At 27.9% G+C, this 20,191-nt stretch overlaps 3 protein-coding genes and 1 long non-coding RNA gene across 5 annotated transcripts; 2 read left to right on the top strand and 2 right to left on the bottom strand.

Moving 5' to 3' along the window:
- Positions 1-292: 292 nt before the first annotated feature.
- On the bottom strand, positions 293-7,156 carry mud (mushroom body defect). The gene is made up of 11 exons (XM_069110149.1): positions 7,001-7,156; positions 6,597-6,685; positions 6,394-6,455; positions 2,167-6,308; positions 1,799-2,097; positions 1,503-1,678; positions 1,270-1,424; positions 998-1,087; positions 821-883; positions 608-724; positions 293-481 (listed from the first exon to the last, which is right to left on the bottom strand). The coding sequence occupies exons 1-11, from the start codon at positions 7,031-7,033 to the stop codon at positions 407-409; spliced, it is 5,301 nt and encodes a 1,766-aa protein (XP_068966250.1). The 5' UTR covers positions 7,034-7,156; the 3' UTR covers positions 293-406.
- A 68-nt stretch (positions 7,157-7,224) lies between these two features.
- LOC138178369 (uncharacterized) lies at positions 7,225-8,277 on the top strand. Its single transcript, XR_011172685.1, has 3 exons — positions 7,225-7,517; positions 7,889-8,093; positions 8,140-8,277. It is a non-coding gene; the product is annotated as an uncharacterized LOC138178369 (long non-coding RNA).
- Positions 8,278-8,411: 134 nt separating this feature from the next.
- LOC138178366 (thioredoxin, mitochondrial) lies at positions 8,412-9,690 on the top strand. Its single transcript, XM_069110152.1, has one exon. The coding sequence runs from the start codon at positions 8,541-8,543 to the stop codon at positions 8,964-8,966; it is 426 nt and encodes a 141-aa protein (XP_068966253.1). The 5' UTR covers positions 8,412-8,540; the 3' UTR covers positions 8,967-9,690.
- Positions 9,691-9,879: 189 nt separating this feature from the next.
- Positions 9,880-20,014, bottom strand: pcx (pecanex). 2 transcript variants are annotated; one of them, XM_069110147.1, is made up of 15 exons: positions 19,662-20,014; positions 19,133-19,379; positions 18,699-18,977; positions 18,244-18,596; positions 18,023-18,166; positions 17,698-17,942; positions 17,365-17,624; positions 13,957-17,267; positions 13,413-13,874; positions 13,200-13,344; positions 12,862-13,120; positions 12,436-12,789; positions 12,229-12,353; positions 11,882-12,159; positions 9,880-11,800 (listed from the first exon to the last, which is right to left on the bottom strand). In XM_069110147.1, exons 1-15 carry the CDS (start codon positions 19,812-19,814, stop codon positions 11,519-11,521), a joined length of 6,897 nt encoding a protein of 2,298 aa, XP_068966248.1. In that variant the 5' UTR covers positions 19,815-20,014; the 3' UTR covers positions 9,880-11,518. The 2 variants fall into 2 exon arrangements, with proteins under 2 accessions (XP_068966248.1, XP_068966249.1); XM_069110148.1 differs by having other exon boundaries at positions 12,229-12,341; positions 19,662-20,013.
- Positions 20,015-20,191: the final 177 nt, after the last annotated feature.

The following is a 20,191-nucleotide window of genomic DNA, read 5'->3' as shown; positions in this document are numbered from 1 at the left end:
GACTACTGCATTTTTAATATCATTTTCTTAAGATATTATTTTCATTATTTAAAGCCATATATTTTCTTTAGAATTTACTAGACATAACAGTAGTACATTTCATAATGGTGGTATTCTTCTATGCATAAAACTTTTGAACATTATTGTTATTAAAAAATTATTTAATGACTGTCCAAATAACATATGAATATAAATATTTTTTTGTATACCATTTGCTTTTTCGAATTGTCTGCTGTTGTATTCTATTCTACTTTGTATTATTATATTATATTATATTTGTTACATATATATATATTATACAACTATTATATAATTAGATGTGAGAGCCTTAATGAAAATACATTTCTTTTTTACAATTATAATAATAATTATTATTAAACATTTTATATTACGTACGTACGTACTCTCATCTATCATTTGCGTTACGATATTTTCGGAATATGCTACTTCTTCTACGACCTCTTGGTGTAACAATAACTTTCTATAAAAAATGTAATTTAATATTTACATAATCTATGTAAAAATTTTTTATTTATTATATTATTAAATGTAAGAAACAAGAAGTATGAAAGTAATAAATTATTTTTAAACAATATAAATAACTTACCTCGTCTTGACCTCGTGGAAGGAATAAACTTCTCAGTGTTCGTGGTGTAGTCGTTGCCCTCTCTTTGCCGTTTCTTTCCCTTAATATTCTTGAATTTGGGCTTCTTAGTTCATTACCCTTCAATTTTTAAGTATATGTTAGAAATAAATCTTCAGGTCAAATGATACAAATATATTGATATACAAATATACTAGTATCACTCATTACACTTACCTGTATTGATAATCTTCCTCCGTTTTTACTAGGAGTTGGAGGCCCAGGCTTTTTATATGATGTCTGCAAAATAAATATTAAAATGTGTATAATGTGACGCGAATAACGGGAGTTTTAAAAATAATGTTATGCCCTAAAAATTCATTATTTGTTTGTAAAATTATCTTAGGTACATACCTGAGTTCTATCCTTTTTCTTAGCTTTTTGTTCAGGAAGCAAACTTTGACTCAAACTATCATTAAATATATCATCTGGAACTGAACCTGCCTATGATTGAATTAAAAACAATAAAATATATACATCTTTATATACACACACACACGCACGCACGTACGCACGCACGCACACACACATACACACACACACACAAGTAAAATTAATATAGCAATGAATTCAGAATTGCAATTATATAAATATAAATTATATATGATATATATATATATGCTTACTTTAATCTCTTCTTCTGTAAATGGTAGAGGATGAAATTGCATTTCAGCAGGATAAGATGACTTTAAATGAGGTTTGCAAAGAGCATTTCTTTTTTTCAAAATAGATAATCTATCTGCATCAATGATATACGAAGAATTACCATCTTTCATGTCAGCTAATAATTTGAATTTATATAATTAATGGTTTAAATTATTTGGAATTAGTTTTATTTAATAAATTATTTTTAATTTACCTAAATAAATATTATCAAGTACTTCTCCTTCTTCATCCTCCGCATTAAATGCATTGCCCATTGTTTGTATACTCTTAATACTACATCTTTTTTCGTATGTTGTTCTTTCCTGTATTACTGAAATTTTATGTAAAACATCTTCTTTAGTTTCTCCTAATAAGTATTTTTTCTCACATCTGAAAAAGAAAAGATTTGAACAATATCTGCTAGGATATCTAAAAATAGATAGATCTGCAAATATCTAAAAGGATGAAGTAATTTTTAATCATTATTCATTATTATAAAATCAGTCTTACTTAGGATTTTTATGTTCCATTAAAGAAACTATATTTTGATCTAAATTTTGATATTTAGTTTTTAATTCAATTAATTCCTTCTGCAATTTTTCCTTTTCTTGTTTTTCACTTAACAGTCTTTCTCCAACATTCCAAAGCTGTGAACTTAAGTTAGCAACATGTGCCTTATATTTACTTAACTCATCTGCCTGTTTACGACATTGTAGTTCCATTTTTCTTTGTAATGACTCTAATTTTTCTTGTACACATTGTTCTTGTTCTCTATTTAGCTTTGTTATTTGTTCATTATATAGCATTTTCTGTAATATTTGTTACAAAAATAAGTAAGCTATGAGAAGTGCAATATGTACAAATATTAATATACCTACCATGTTTTGTTTAATTTCATCTATTTTAACTTTATATTTATCATGAATATCTTTTAGTTGAATATCAATATCTTCTTTTTTTGATTGTTTGCTTAACTCATTCTTTTCTTCTTGCAGTTTTAAATTCTGTTCTTTTAATTGTGTTACTTCTTTCTTTAAGTTTTCTATCTCTTTTAATGATGTTTTCATTTCTTGCACCTTAATACTAAGTTCACCAATATCATCTTTTAATCTTACATTGTTTGTGTGTGCACAGTTTAATTTACTTTCTAAGTTATTCTTAGCTTCTGTCAGTTCATTAATTTGGAATCGTAACTTTTTCTCTGACTCAGATTGGAATTTTGTTTCATCACATTTAAAATCATTTTCAAAAGAAATAACCAATTTTGAAAAATCATCTATTTCATTCTGCAATTGAGTAATGTTTTCTTGTAATATTTTATTTTTATTTAATTCTGCTTCAATAATTGTTTTCTGGTCAAAAAAGATGTCTGAAGAAATATCTAATATCTGTTCACCTTCTTCTTTCAAGGAAATATCTTTTATTTTTTGTTCAAACCATAAAAATTGGTCCCATAAGATATTCTGTAAGGGTTTTATATTTTGAAAATGATGAATATGATACTTGAGTAATGTATTTTCTAAATATGTTTGTTTGCTTTGTATATGCTTTAATTCATCACACACAGATTTATCTATCATGAGAACACTATAGGAACTTGTTAATAAATTGTCCCATTTTTGTTTTAATGTATTTAAAGATGTATCTAAATTTTCTCTTGACTTTATAATGTTATTTAAATAATCTTTTAATGATTCCTTATATTTGATGAGAGTATTTATTCGTTTTATACGGTCTTCTTGTAAATTATTTAGTTCTTGTATCTTAATTTCTAATAATTTTATTTCTTCACATTTTGTAATATAGTTATCTACCATTATTGTTTGATTTTTTAGAGTTTTATTTAAGTTTGTATTTTCATTTGAAAGTTGTAAAATTAATTCACGTGATACCTGTATTTCATTAATGGACTCCTTTAAAGTTCTTAAAATATTTTTATTTGTATCATCATTATTTATGTCTTGTACATTATCTGTAGTATTAATATAAGAATTTTCATTCTTAGTAACTTCTGCAATTGTAAATTTTAAGTCATTTGCTGAATGTTGTAATTCTTCACAAATTTGTATAACTTCTAATCTTTTTGTATCTTCAATTTTACAATATTCCCTATTTTTATTAAGTTCGTCCTTTTCTTTCTTTAGTATTTGTTGCAATTCTTCTATAATTTTATTTTGTTTATAAGACTCTGTTTGTAATTTAAAGTTTGTACTTTGCAAATTCTGACATAATAATTTTTGGTCTTCAAGTCGTTTACAAAGTACTCTTTTGGATTCATTGAATTCTTTTTGTAATTCTTCTAATTGTGAACATTTTTCCTTTAAAGCTTTCTCTTGAGTTTTTAAAACTGCATCTTGATTCATTCTTACTTCCTGTAGATTTATAATTACTTCTTTCAGTTTAACTTCAGAAGCAATTGTTTCTTTTGATAATTTTTCAAATTTATTTTCCACAAGTTCCAATGTTTCCTGTTTTAATTTTACTTCTATATTTAGTTTATCTAAGTGACACTGTTTTTCCAATAATTTTGTTTCCAGTTCTTTTATAAAATTTTTCATCTTAATTTCTCCTTCTGTTTGTAAATGCATTATATGATCTTTTTCTAACTTTAAGGAAGTAATTTCATCAATTAGATTTTCTATTTTTTTGTCTTTAAATTTGAATTCATCTAACATATTACATACTTCTTGCTGAGATTTTTCAAATTTATCATTTACATTATTTAAATCCAGTAGAATTTTGTTATTCTCAGATTTAAGATCTTTATGTTGTTTCTGAAATACTTCTTGTACCTCTTCAAATTTTTCCAATTTTTGTGTAAACTCTGTTAATTTTTGTTTAGTACAAATTAATTCTGTCTCCAAATGATTTGTTATTTCCTTATTTTTTATTAAATCATTTTCTAACATAACATTGAAACTTATACTATCTTCTAATTTCTTTTTATTATCTGTAAGTTCATCTTTCAGTTGGTACTTGGAAAGCTGTTCTTTCGTGTAATTAGTATATAATATTTTGTAAGCATTTAAAATACTTTTAGTAGTTTCTTCATTATATTTTTTATACTCATTTATCTGATTTAATATATCTTTTTTCATTAAATAAAATTCTGATTCAAAAGTTCGAATATTTTTCTTTAATGTTTCTATATACATAGAAGAAGCTTGTAAGAGTGCATCTTTTTTATTTACTTTTTCTTCATATACATATATGACTTTTTCTAAAGTTTGTTTTTGGAGTTCAATTTGTTTTAAATACAAAATTTCTTCAGAATATTTTTCTGTAACATTAGTAAGCTCGTTAATTTTGGTTGTACTTTCTGCAACAGTTTTTCTTAATTTTGATATCTCTGTAGTATTCTGTTCATCCTTTTGTTCTAATTTAGATATTTGTAATTGAAAATTTTCAAGTTTTAATTTAGCTTCATTCATGTTATTACTTAATGATTCCAATTCTAGTTGCTTCAAAGTATACTTCTGATTAAAATTATATAATATTGTTCGTAAATGTTCTATTAGTTCTGTAGTTGTTTTGTTGTCTAATTTATCTTCTACACAATCAGTTTCTAAATTATGTAATATAATCTCTTTCAAATTTGTATTATATAGATCAACAGAAGTTTTATATGAACTATTTTGATCTTTGATATCTTGAATATATTTAAGATTTTCAGATATTTGTGCTTTAACTTCAGTAAGCTCAGTGTTTAATTTAACATTATTTATATTTTCTTTCTTTAAAGATTCTTCCAAATCTTTAATTTTTCCTAACAGAGAATTCTTTTCAGTAATTAATACACCTTTGGATTTTTCAACAACTGACAAAGTTTCTTTTTGAGAAGTATATAACATTTCTAAATTTTTATTTTGTTTTATTAGAGATTCTTTCTCTTGTTGTAAGGTTTCGATTTGTTTAGTCGATTCACTTATGATTACATTTAATTTAGTTTCCGTACTTTGTAATATTTGCCTCTCTTTCTTTAAAAGTTGTGTTGTACTTTCATACTCTTGATTTGCAGATTTCAGTTTTTCATTTACAATATCAAGTTGTGTCTTTAGTAAAGCAGATTCTTCTTTCGCTTCTTGTAATTGAATATCAATTACAGAACTTAAAACTTCACTAGTATTTAAAGATGCTGAAGATGAATTTAAGGGTACTATATCATCAATTTCAAAACTTTGTTCTTCAATTGTTGTTTTTCTAAGTTCTTTTAAATGAGTACGCAACTCTTCATTGGTCTTTTTTAAATTTATTAGTTCCCTATCCTTAATTTCTCCCTGAATCTGCATGTTTTCTAAAGACTTTTCACAATTTTCTACTTTGTCTCTAAAATATATATATTGCATTTGTATAGATGTTAACTTTTTTGTCAATGTATCAGCATCTGCTTCAAGTTTATCTATGTTACATTGCTTTTGCAATAGCTGATCTTCTAAATGATCTATTTCCTTCCTGTAATATTGTTCATAATCTATTGTGCCCTTATTCTTTTTGCAAGATTGTGGAGTAGTCGGTTTCATTTTTTCTTCTCTTAAAACTTTTATTTCTGCTGTCTTTTCTTGTAATTTCTTCTGTAGACTTTGTATTTTGTTTTGTTGAATTCGTATATCTTCCTGTAAATCAATTTTCTCAAACCTCTCTACTTCTAATTCACTTTTCAACATTCTTAATTCCCTATTTCTGTCATTCAATAACTTATGACTTTGAGCAGACCATGTTACAGGAGAATCAAAAAAGTTCTTAAGAGCTTTTCCTTTAGGCGTGACAGGTATTTTTGATGCATCATTCTCTATTCTAGCAATTATTTCTTTTAATGTTTCTTTGTTTATGTCTTTCTTATATGGAATAGTCATTTCAAGAAATGATTTAATCTTAAGTTGCGTTTCATGTTGCAAATTAAAACACATTTGATGATGAAATGATGGTTCTTGAGGTACAAGCAATAAAAATAAAGATGCAATATAAATGTGTTCCATTTCCTCCAAATTTTTATCATCAAATTTATATTTTGGATATTCATCTGTAAAAAAGATATAAAAAGCATATAATATATTCCTATGAAATAATTATATAATACAGAAAATACTTATCACATATTTACATACCTTGTAAGTATTTTATTATAATATTTTCTGTGTCTGTACTATCTTTAGTACCAGTCCATGAACTATAAAGCAAAATATGTTTGACAAGAATAAATATATTCTAATAGAATGAATATTATGAATGCACATTATTTACATTAAAAAAGAAACTCATTAAATATTTCATTAAAAATTTAAGTGTAAATATATAAAATATTACTTACAATGATTTTATTAATTTCTTGTAAACCTTCCCATTATCCAATTCTTTCAAGTCTTTAACATTTGTTTCTGATATATCTAAACAATTTAGCTGAAAAATATGAATTTTTGTTAGAATAAATTATAATGTAAATATTTACATTGCACTTACATTATTTATAAGTAAACACTTCCAAACATTTTATAAATATAACCAAAATATTTATTATTTAATAAGTATTTTATTATATTTTAATTGTATATCAAAATATTTATTAATGAATATCTGTAATAGTGTAACAAAAACTAAAATTTAATTTGTTCATCTTAATTAAATAATTGTATTATAATATAATTTGGAATAATTCATTGAAATATTAGTTATTGGTTGTTTATAAATTTCTTTTTATATGGCATTAATACTAACCCATTCCAATAAAACTCCGATCCATAGTTTCATGATATAAAAAAGGCAATTACTTATTTACGCTTGTAAAAATAATAATAGTTAGAACTTATACGCTCCTTCGACGTATACTTTTAACGTTCCATTGAAGGTACGTTTAATTTCAAATATTCACTGCTTGCTTCACTTTGCAGGTTAGGCTGCCTATTTATATTATTATAAAAATATCCCTACATACTGCATATATATTTACTTAAAGTCCCTAAACTTGCTAAATTTTTGCTATTTTTTAAGAACAATACAAAGTTTATAAAAGTTAACAATGTAAAATGTCTATAGAATAAGCTAGTCATTTTTAATTTTAATTTTTCGCTCTCGTAAATATGTGTAAATATGAATGTGGACTTGTATATACATATTATCTTATTAAAATATAAGTAGTCAACTTATGTTATAAACTTATTTGCAACAATTTATAGCTGAAAGGTACAGATTATAATGTAATTGTATGTTGATGTTTAATTATCTTTTTCTGTCAGTATGTAATAAATGATTTTTTAATATTTTTTATAAATAAGTTATTGATATATAATATAATTGTGATATTTTCAAAAAATTGTAAAATGTGAATAGATAAAGGTAATATGTATAGAAGAAAATATTCATATTTATTATGGATTTTATGCATATATTGTTTAAATAACGAAAAATAATGATAAACATTCATTATTACAATAAGAATTTAAGTTTTTATATTTATATATCTTTATTAAGTTTCTCTTAGCTTTCTTATCTTATCAAAATCATTATTTAACATCTATATGTTCTATAATTCTTGTATTATTAATTCATTAAATTATATTAAACCATGTATTTATATATATAAATTTATGAATTTCTTGCTTTTAGTGGCATGACTAATTTGATATTTGGAGTTGGTATAGGATTGTTTCTTATTTTAATTCTTTGGGCTTTGGCTCTATTAGTATTTATTATTTCTTTAAAAATTGAAAAGAAAATTGGTACTCTTGCTATATTTATAGTTAGTATATGCACAATCGTTTTACTTATATTGCCAAGGGCATCAGAGAAATCTAATACCAGTGACAAAAAGGTAAATAATTATTTTAATATGAAGTTTTAATATTTATTTATATTAGATACATAATTTGTTACAGATATATGATCATCTATACATCTGGCGTATCTTATTACTAATATTATTAGTAATATCATCTATTATTAGTCTAGTGGGATATGTAAAATTTGAGATAACAAAATCTATCAGACCAGTTCGAATAACTAATTGGATCTTTTAAAAACCTGTAGTAAGTATTATTCTTTTGTTATAATTATTACAATAATGATATTCAGTTAAAGCAAGTTTAAAAGTACATTATTAATTGTTTCCATTTCTATGAATTTTCAGAATTTACTAATAAAACAGAAGTAGTTCTTACTAACTATATAAGATAATTGGAAAAGACTAGTTTAGCCTGATCTTTTTATATTTAATATTTTTGCTTAGTTTGTGATATAGTAACATTTAAAAAATTATAAAATGTTGCGTAGCATTACTAAGCTTTCATCAGCTCTAGTGAGATCTGTTTCTTCATCATGCCAGAAGAATAAGCAATTTGAAATAAATAATAATAGTGAATTTGTTAGCAAGGTAATGAACAGTTCAGTACCAGTCATTGTAAATTTTCATGCTGAGTGGTGTGATCCTTGTAAAATATTGACACCTAAATTAATAGAACTCATAGGACCAATGGATAAACTGGATCTTGCTATTGTAAATTTGGAATCAAATCCAGAATTAGTACATATTTTTGAAGTAAAAGCTGTGCCAGCTATTATAGCAATTTCAAGCGGATTAGTAGTTGATAAATTTGTAGGTTTAACTGACTTAGATATCATAGAAAATTTAATACAAAAACTTACGAATACACCGAAAAATTCTGAAAATGATAAGGGAAAAATTTAATATGTATCTCATATATTATATAAAACTATTAAAATAAATAATTTAATGCATTTTTTTAGTTTGAATTGATCTATGCAATTTTGTTTCATTGAGCAATAATATTATGTGATGCTAGGGTAAAAATATGAAATAGTAATTTCAAAAAAGATAACATTTTTATTTTTTTATTTATAATTTTTATAATATCTTGTGTTAATTATTTTACAAACATTTAGTAATTTGTTATATATATCAATAATATTATAACATGGTTATAAAATGATTTTTGAACTGATTGTGTATTACATACAATATGCTATATTAATTAATATTAATGGCCTTTTTTAGTCTACCTTTTTGTGACATTAACTGTACTTATTGATCTAATTCTAGTTTAAAACTGAAGTATATTTCAAGGAACTTACTTTCTTTGTATGATCGCTATCGCTATCTGTATATCTTTTATTGGAATACAGTTAATGAGATTAATGTGATTTATTTCAATAAAATTCGTTTAAAGCACGTTATGCAATAAAGTTAACAATGGCTCATTAAATAATGAATGCAAATCCAAGATGATAAAGCATAAGTAATGCAAGGATTTAAAACAAACTGTTATATAGTTTGACTTCTAATTTTATATTTATTTTTAACTTTGAAGCAATTCTGTACAATCTATGTATGAAATTACTGTTAATTACAGATAGTAGGCCAAAAATTTAATAAAAAACATTTAATTCATGTATTCCCTGGTAAAGTAGAATTTTTTATCCCTTGGCAGCAAGCGATACATAAATGTGTACCAACAATTAAAAGACTAGCTAAAATTTTTTTATCAGTCAGATGCTTTCAAAAAACACCATAATAAGGCAATGCTGTGATTCCTTGGTTACTTGCAAAACTTTTTATCTTTTGTGTTAAACATATTTAAACCTTTTTCTACTTTTTTTTTTTAAGCAAAAGAGTACTTTGTACTTTTGCAAGTAACCCTATCATTCTTATTAGTTTAGTAATCAGTATATATTTTAATATGTACAAAATTAGGTGAAAACTTTCAATGAATCACTTTCGTAAGAGAAGAAATGATAATAAATTTATTTTTCTTCTCCGGATAAATACTGTGGTGTATTTGTCCGTAATAATATTTATTACGATATTTGGTTTTGTTTGGCTTTATTATTATTAATTATTATTCCCAATGAAAATTATAAGAGGCATATATCAAATATAAATACACCATCATAGTTATCCGGATTGTTATACAATAAAGATATACAAGTGAAAGATTGTGGAGTTACATTTAACACTAGTATTAATGCACCGATATGTTTTGTAGAGGCAATCTCATGGCCCCACAAAATTACACATTCAGTAAATACATTTGGACGCTTTAATCTTGCAGAAATGTTATGCATATATATATTTACAACTTATATATCAAATAGTTTAAAAAAAATGTAACAAAATGTAGAAAAACACGAATGATATATACAAATTTCTTCTGATGTTACTTGTTGTTATTGAGCATATTCGATACTAGTAATATAGAAATACGTTTTTCATTTTGTAATAAATAATATAATTTGTAATAACTTTTATTCTTACATTCTAATTGACTCTTAGAGATTCGTTATAAATCGTACTAATATAAATTCAAAATAAAGATACTGTTCATTGAATAATATTGTTAAAAGTTTTAACAATAGCAATTATTGGGTTTATCTTCTTTAACTTTACCTTAGATTGTTGGTAATTAAAATAATAACTTTGCAAATTGAAGGTTTATGATTTCATTTTATAAAATTATTAACAATGATATAAAATAGAATGCAAATATAGCAAAATTAATATTTAAATATATTCAATATTATTACATTTTATACTAACAAAAATAATAGTTTAGCTAGTTAACAACAAGTAATATCTAGTTTTCATCGCTAGTAAATCATCTAATCATTATATAATACAGAATATAATACAACATGATACAATTTACTTTGCATTGAATAACTTGGCGATTGACATTAGTCTTCTCAGTAAATGTGTAAGAAGTAATAATTTTTTAATTACTATAGTAAATATTAACTGCTTCTTGTATAAGTTTTGGAAATTCATCTTTTTTGAGAATATTTTAAAAGAACTGTATCTATTGGAAAATCATTACAATGAAAACAACACAAATATGAATGGTTAGAAAAGAGATATCGAGAAAATGGAAATTTTAGAAAAATTGTGTAATGAAAAGTATTCTGTAGCTATATGTATATGTATATGTATATGTATATGTATATGTGTTGTGACATACATGCGCTGACGCACGAACGCATTCTCCCTTTCTCTCTTATATATTAGAATTAAGAAACTAGTGTTAAAATTCGTCGCTTTTCAGTATTTACAATTTCAAGAACAATCTTTCATCAAAAACCTTTGTATTTATTATTTTGTAACTGGAATGAATTCTTCATTTTTAATGCATTCTTATCAGTATTTACGATGCATGACGTAGATTCAAAAAGTGACTGTATGAAAATCGCCTTAATGTATATTACTGCAGAAAATTAAAAAATACTTCATCATACTTCTGCCCCCAAATCTTTTACACCTTGTTCCGCTATTGGAACATATTTATCATCAATTTTGACAAGTAAGATAACTTTATCTACGTGAGACCGCCGATTAGGATCACGATGATTCGGAGACCAACAATGAACAACGCATCCTTCCATACCTCTTTCAGGTACCCAATGCTGCCATCCAGATCTACCACCCTGTTGTCTCATTCTCTCATCTGGCCAAATTACGTCTATGCGGCGACCCAAATTAATAGCATCATAGACTTGGTTAGGATCTATGATCTGATAACAGATAAATATACATAATTTTTTATGAACTAAAGATAGAGATGTGTCTCAAAATAAATTTTGTTTTCTACTTACACGTACTCGTTGTAAGATTTCATCCTTTTCGGGTTTATTTATGAAACTCGTTTCACATTTCGTTTCAGTTTTAATATCACTATTGCTAAGAAGACCGGCTAAACTAGCAAGTGTCGAAGTTGTAGGTTTTCCAACTGAAGCCAAAGATCCTCTGTTTCCACCTAAAGATCCAGTGTTTGCTCTTCCTAAAGAACCACGTCCAGTCGATCCACCAATTTGACACCCAGAGTCTATGGATTGTGAACCAGATGTATTATGACCTGTTGATTGTCCATAACCTACATAAAAAATTTTATTTTTATATTGTAAAGTCATCAATGTAGATGATGTATGATAATTGGAAATACCTAAATGAATATTATATGTAGTCATTGCATACACTCCATCATTTCCAAAGCCTCCATCATCTTGAGATCCTGTCCCTCCTGACGAACAACCCTGACCACACCTTCTTCTGATTCTATAAATAATACTTGTAATAATAATAAATTTTATGAACTTTTCATTAATAAATTATGGTTTATATAATTATATGACATAATAATAAGACATACCTTTGCCATAGTTTTAAGATATTGCTTTTAATTATATCGAGACTCAAAGGTCCACCGATTATGGAACATAATTGTTCATTAGTCTCTGCATAACTAGTTATTAATGGTGAAACGTAAATTGGGTATCCAATTGGTTGATCACAGGAACTATTTATGATGTTCCTAAGAGCTTGTTTAGCATTTTGTATAGAGCCTCGCTCAGGATTCCTATTTCTCAAGTAAACTAACTCTTGTTGCTGCCCAGCCCATAAGCCACGAACACATTCACGATTCATTTTAATCACCCGAAAACTTAAAAAGCGTTTGTTAAGCATTATCACCTTATATTCATCAATACCGTCATCAAGTACATGTCTATAAATAGAAATAATGAATATTAATAATGTAATAAGTCAACATTTTATAAATATCGCATTGTTAAAATACCTGAGAGCTAAAAGACTGGGTGCACCATTTAAGACAGCATTTCTCCACAGTGGATCTGCTTCATGACTAATCACGAGATTTTTATCATGGCTATCTATAGCTTCATAAAGAGCAGACGGTTCACCATACTGCTCTGGACTCATGAAATGATCTTGATGTAGTTTTAATGCCATTCTTACACCTTTTGCCACGACATTTCGTAATAAATCTACGTCATATAAAACCCATTCATCTCGAACAGATGTTATACGGAAATCTCCTAAATATATAAATGTACTCTTTAAACATTACTCTTAAATGTAATCAATTTTTTCATTATTTATTATAAAATAATGTACCTTTAAAAAGAGCATGTAATCCATATAAAAAAAATTCAACACTGGAAACCGTGTTATGAGATAATGCTCCTAAAACACGTCTTCCCAAAAGACTTAAAGCAAGACATAAAGATACCAATGACGAATTTCTTGATTTGTCTAATGTCTAAAACAGTCATAAATAAATAATGCTATACAAACGTTAATATAATGTATATATGTTTGAAAAACTACCTTGTCTTGTTTAGTAACACAATACTGTATCCAATCTAAATAAACATTACAGAAACTACTTCTTGTGATGCCGCATGTTCGGATATCGTAATCTTCATGAATGCTCAAGTTAAAAACTGGATCCAAATCAACGAAATTTTTGTCAAGCGTTATTTTTAGGGCGTCCGAAATATCAGAATTCTCTAACCAATATTTCAGTTTTGGTGATTTAACAGCATAGAAAACAATACTTTTCACATAGTAAGTAACTAGTACTTTACGAAATTCAAACACTTGGAGCATAGAAACTGCTGAATTATCTGAGATCGAGTATCCTTCTAAAACGTATTTAGCACTTGCAACTTCCCAAGCTAACCAGCGTTGACTAAAAGCTGCGTTTACACTTAATACGTTTGAAAAATGACCCATTTCACAACAACAACAATTGTCATTATCTTCAATTCCTTCAGTGATTGCTTCTACCTAAAAATCAAAGCATTTGCAAATTTGAGTGTGTTTGTTATTTTGTTTAGAATTTTCAATATCTAAAATAATATATATATACTTCTCTTTGCTGACAATATGTTCCCCTGAATTCAAGACCTCTTAATTGAAAGGTTACTAGACCGTTTCCTAATTGAACAATATGTACCAAGCAATTCAAGTAATCAGATGCTAGTAGAAAACAATCGCCTTGTTCCACATTTCCCCACCGACCAAGGGCAAGGTCTCCATACAGGCTATGTTGCAGAGATCTTGTTAATTGTTCATAGAAAATTGAATTCAAATTATTATCATCTGCTCCTATGTTTCGATCTAAATGCGAAGACATTCGGGTATTCGAGTGATCTACTCTTCTTGTCTTATAATCTCGTTCCCAAAATTTCACTGGACGTACATATGATGATATAAATATTGCACTGCCCAAAAGAGGATTTAAAGGAGTACTTAAAAGTGCAGATATCCCTGCTTGTAGGAACAGCATAGCAGAATGCGGAACGGAGAAAGGTTGGGCAAATGCATGAAACGCACTACCCCAAGTAATTTGCCAAGGTGCAATATATGTGACTACAAATCGTATTTTCAACAGTAGTTCATAAACTTTTGCGAAAACTATTCCTGTGATAAAATAGTCCACCAAAAATGTTTCGCTGAGATTTCGAAAATCTAGTTTGAAGAACAGAACAGCAAAAATCAAAACCAAATAACGCGTTGATGGATCAGAGTATGCAGATCTTAAAGATTTTAATCCACACACAACTATAATCAATGCTCCCACACTTTCTCCAAACTTAGCTACAATTTTTGATGAACATTCTGTAAGTGCTCCCAAAAATACAACTGGATAGAGAACGTTTCTTTCTAAAAAGCACAGACAAACATATGCCTTTTCAAACCACATAATCTTCACAGGTTCACGAACTTCAAATTGTGCATATTCATGGCTACGTAATACTGGTCTTGATAAGCACAGCCATGGCAATTGTTTTCGAAGTTGTGGTACAATGTAATGTAGCAAAAGTCCAAGGCAACTTGCAATACCCCATAAAACTGGATTCAGTTCTGGTTGTAAGGCTGTAAACACAGTTGAACAATGGATTCCAAAAGATAGAGTACCTATCACTGCACAAACTATTAAATCATTTTTTAATCTTGCATTCACTGTTGCTTTTAATTTTTCAGGTAATGGATCTACCAATTCTGTATCTGACATTTGTTCAGTAAATTTAATTTTTACATGTTTTTTTCTTTCATAAATTCTAAGTTTTACTTCTTTGTATGTTGTAGGTACAGTATCTCTATGAGATGTATTCTCAATGATTTTAGCTTCTTTTTCTTCTGTATAAATTTCTGGAGGCCACAAATTTGTTTTAACAATGTCCCATATTACTGTAGGATCTGAAGATGATCTACTTAAATGGTAAGATATAGCGACTAATAAACCCGCAAAAATAGAGAATAAAATATGCTGTGAAGATTTAGGCTCTGTAAGTGCTCCGTAAGCAAATCCATACAATATAACAACAGTGACTATGCTGCGAGAGAGACAATATATTGAAGAAATTAAACTTGTGGTTGCATTTCCACCAAATAAATGGATATCTATATGTTCACAGAGATACATTAGAAAAGTATTAATTTGTGGAAGTAACCCAAAGGAAAATATAATAGGAAAGCATAAAAGAAAAATTAATAAAATATTACGGATCTGTAATAAAACATCATAATCAGTAATCCGTAAACCATATATTCGAAATTCAGATGCTTTAAAATTTCTCAAGGATTCATTAAAGATTAATATGAATCCTGAACACAATATATAATAAACAGGCCGAGAAAATACTATAATGCGATTGAAGCCATGTATTGGGGAAGCTGCATCAGGCTGAACGGATTTTAATAATGAATATTGACAGCCAGCAGTTACAAAACAAAGCATGAAAGCAAATATATCTCGGTAAAATCCTTGCTGGAGCAATACGAGACCCAATCCCGCAACAGCAACTGCTAAAAACGTCGAAATAATAATCTCAAATATTGTCAAATTTCGATCTAATAAGGCCAACAAAAATAAACGATCGAATCGCACTTTGATATGCGGTAATTTGCCAATTTTCCATTTATAGTAATATTGCTTGTCTTGTCTTGATTGTTTAGGTTTGGATTCAGATCCATCTAAGCCACCAATAAATCGATTCCAAGATAGACTTGTATTTATGTCACCCACTGCACACGTCTGTAATGTTAAGGCAGGCCTATCTCGGCGATTTGAATCTGTTGGGTAAATATTCAAATTGAAATATCCCAATAAATTTCGTAATCTTTGATTTCTCTCTGTCATTGATTCTATACGTGATAATATGTCTTGATGGAACTGATCTCGTTCTAAGGTTTCAAGTTCATATTGAATAGAATTTCCATTATTTTGATGAATTTGATCACGTTCCGAAGTTTCCACTGGATTTGACGATAATGAATTTTGTGCTTTGGTTTGATTGCTTTCTGGACTGGACAGAACAGGTGGTGTATCTATTATAACACTCAAGTCAGGAGAATTCAAAGATAAACTACTATAACTATTACTCAAAGAGTCTATTAATTCCCAATTCGCATCATAATGTAAATTTTGATTAAGTTGCTGACGTAATAATGTATTTAACAATTTATCGTTATTGTTAGAAGGAACTTGCGCAGCTGCAGCAACACCAGATCCTTTTTCATCGAAGGTGTAAGCTAGCCAGCGGCCGTTTTCATCTCGAAAATAAGGTACAGTTGCTTCTACAGCATCGTTATGATTAGCAACTAAATGACATTCTTCGTTTGATATCAATCCAAATAAAGCAGTAAGTGGAACGACGTTATCATCTCGATTCCGATCTCGTGGTACACGAGTCGATCGAATCGAACATTTCAAAGGAACACGTCTTTTTCGTGCCGTTCGAGTCTCTGAATTGCGGCTTAATCTTAAATCTGAGACGGTGCTAGATTGACCTGGTAATTCTCGGCCAGATGTCAATAATGTAGCTAACAAGGAAGATGCAAGACTAAGTGTACTTAACTCGTTGTTTGAACCGCTAGTTTGCTCGAATCTATCAAATCTTCCATCTCTTCTTCTATCTTTCTCTCTTTTGACTTCTAATGTTCGTTTTAATTTCTGTCGGGTTTGTTCAGTAGTTGTAATATTATCATCTATAGCTTCTATTGCAGGTTTTGGACGGCTTTGTTTAGGTATTGCACCTTGATGACGTTTGTTATCTGTTTCTACTTGTGGAAGTAACATTCTTTTTGCCTCATTTTCCATATTCGATGAGTATGTTGTATAATCAAAAGGCATCATATTAGATGAACCAGAATCTGGTTCTTTACTATGTAATCCTGTGGAATAAAGATTTACGAATATTATTACTTTTTCTCGCAATTCTCTTAAAAATAAATACCCATTTTATATAAAAACTTAAAAGTTAGAACTTACCTTTATTTGTTCGCGATTCTATTGTACAATCACCACCTTCAAATAATTGATCTATTCCAACTATACTTCCAACGTTTAAAGGATCATCTATATTTTTCGATTTATCTTGTTTATCTTTAAACAAGTTTTCTAAATCCGAGAATTCACGACTGCTTTGGCTTGCATTACTGTATCTTCTTTTAACACTGGACTTTGGTTCTTCAATTAATGCATCACGAGAATTTGCAGAATCATTATCTACACCACCATCTTCATTACGTCTAAATATGAGGTCAAATTTAAGAAATTTATGGATTAATCGTTTAATATTTACTTTTATTATGTTTAATTTACCTTGAAAATCTATCTTCAAATCGGCTAGTACTAAGACTTCTGTCCCGATTAGAGGTAGCATTAGTTTCACAAGTCTTCCGAGTAAGTAATGGACTATAAGAATCCTGAAGGCTATATCCTCCAGAACTTTCATTAGCAAACTGTTCATCACTTTGTTCTTCTATAGGATGTACTATTTCTGATCCATAACTAAGATATGGTAATAATTGTAATTGGTTTTTTTTTAATGTATTTTGAGGTAATACCTTTAAAATATATACAGTTTTTTAATATAATTTTTCATATAAACACATATATTACTACAACCATATTATCATATTGATACCTTTTTAGTATTAATTGTTTCAAGACTTTGCGGGTGGAGAGGTAAATTATTGTCATCTGTAGTGTTTATATTTTTATTAGTAGCACCAATTGTTTCAAGACTTTGTGGATGAATAAGTTGTTGATGTGGCTTTTTTGTAATAACCTTGTAAACAAAGAAAGTATTTTAAATACATTACTTAATTATTCGTTTTCACAAATAGAAAATTCCTTCATTTTTACCTCTAAAGATTGTGGATGTGAGGAAATTTTATTTTTTTCCGTATCTTCTTTTTTGGATATAATTTCTAAACTCTGTGGATGATCATTCATTAAATGTGTTTCCATTGGAATTGAGTTAGAATTGAGACGCCGAACACTTTGATTTGATTTCCAGTAAGGATAATCATCTCCATGGTGTTCCAATTCTAACGAACTCGTTTGTTTTATTTGACTTTCAGAACCTGTTTTACCAAGACTACCCTGTTTGGAATGACGATTTCGTGAATCTTCAGATGCATGTCTGCATAATTTTCTTGAACCTTGTCGATCCTCTTCAGTAATTACAACACATTTCTGTCTTTTCAATCTTCTTTCTATATGTATTTGAAATTTCCCAAAAGAAATATTAATATGTAAAAAAAATAGGGTAATATTGCATTATAGAGGTTATATCATAAAAATTACAAAATTAATACCATTTATTATATTTCGAAAACATGGTTCATGATATTGTGCAGAACCTAATTCTGTTTCGTGTATATTTATACTAGATACCATTGGTTTAGTTAGCTGTTGTGCTTCTTCTGAACTTTCTGAGCTATTTTTTCTATGAATTTCTACTTTCAAATCTATAGTTGAACTAGGTTTATCTCGATTATATTCAGATGTTATACTATCTGCATCTGCATTTTGCACATTTGATTCAATAAAAGAGTTACGTGATGAGCATTCTACAGGTGGTGTATCTGTTTTTCCTATGTGTAAAAATAATAAATTGATAGCAAAATTTTTAAAATATAATTGATATAGTTTTAAAAGTTAATTGTATTGAATGTAAAGATTAATTTTAACATGTAAATGGTAAAGTTAATACATAGATTTAAAAAATAAAAGATATAGTCTATAATACCACTTAAGACTTGCAGTTCTATTCCATGATCTACTTGTTCCTGTGATTGTTCCCTGCATTTATTATGCACTGTGCGTCTTTTTTCACTTTCTGATCTTTGTTGGCTAATAGCTTGACCTGATTCTTCTAAACACTCAGTTGTATCATACATGCAATGAAGTGTATGGTTAACATACTTTATCGTACCAAAAAGTGCTCCAATTGAAGAACAATATGCTATCCAAACATATAACGTTGGTGGAAAATACTATAAAATAAAGAATTGTCATCTTCAAAGTTTATATAACAATTATATCGTATCTTTAAGCGTACATTTATGAAAAACTTATATACGTACATATGCATTTGTATACATATGATGTATGCATGTATATGTACACAAATCAAAATTCATAAAGTCCAAATAACAAAACTTAACACATGTTATGTAAATCTACCCGCAGTTAATGTAAACACATACAGTTTATGTTATTTAACTAAAATGAATGACTTGCAACTAAAATTAATGCACACATATAAATATACTTACAAGATATATAATAAACGGTAAACAAAGTAAGAAAAGCCAAATGTACAAGTGAAATGTATTTGAAAAAACGTCGAGACGGGGATCGTAAAACCAGCCTCCTGTCAGGCTCGCCCAGACGCCTTGTCTTAAAATTTCCAGCATTTGAGAACCCATACCAATTGCAAAAGTGCTCCCTCACCATCTTCCCATCACTTGCTGTTTTACAGCTTTATTCGTAGTCTGTCTTTTCTATTTGAAAAATTGCGTAGCAAACAATAAGGCGATACATTTTATCTTGGCTTCTTAATCAATGGATTTCGCGCACACGACTTACTGACTTTGCAGCCATCTTCACATCTCAGATGATTTTGAACATGAACAATATGATTACATATATGATCAAGCTTCTATTATGTTTTGCAAAATTACTTTATACGAATTGTTTATCGACACTTATTATAATTGGTAATAATGCAAGTGAAACTCATCTAGTATTGTTCAAATATTTCCAATATTCGTTAAAATATATGCTTTAATTGATTAATCGTCCG

This window comes from Bombus flavifrons, chromosome 3 (assembly GCF_040668555.2).
Source record: "Bombus flavifrons isolate JBK064 chromosome 3, iyBomFlav1_principal, whole genome shotgun sequence".
Classification (NCBI taxonomy): Eukaryota; Metazoa; Arthropoda; class Insecta; order Hymenoptera; family Apidae; genus Bombus; species Bombus flavifrons.
The sequence above is the reverse complement of the archived record's forward strand: the minus strand, read 5'-3'. Positions and strand labels throughout refer to the sequence as shown.

Excerpts from the sequence above, each read along its gene's own strand:
- mud (XM_069110149.1), bottom strand. The coding sequence starts at position 7,033 with ATGAAACTATGGATCGGAGTTTTATTGGAATGG. Across the intron at positions 6,309-6,393 it reads TATAATAAAATACTTACAAG|ATGAATATCCAAAATATAAA; the intron begins GTATGTAAATAT and ends TCTTTTTTACAG. Across the intron at positions 1,679-1,798 it reads ATGGAACATAAAAATCCTAA|ATGTGAGAAAAAATACTTAT; the intron begins GTAAGACTGATT and ends TTTCTTTTTCAG.
- LOC138178366 (XM_069110152.1), top strand. The coding sequence starts at position 8,541 with ATGTTGCGTAGCATTACTAAGCTTTCATCAGCTCTAGTGAGATCTGTT.
- pcx (XM_069110147.1), bottom strand. The coding sequence starts at position 19,814 with ATGGGTTCTCAAATGCTGGAAATTTTAAGACAAGGCGTCTGGGCGAGC. Across the intron at positions 18,597-18,698 it reads TTTTCGAAATATAATAAATG|AAAGAAGATTGAAAAGACAG; the intron begins GTATTAATTTTG and ends AAATACATATAG. Across the intron at positions 13,345-13,412 it reads GTGTTACTAAACAAGACAAG|ACATTAGACAAATCAAGAAA; the intron begins GTAGTTTTTCAA and ends TGACTGTTTTAG.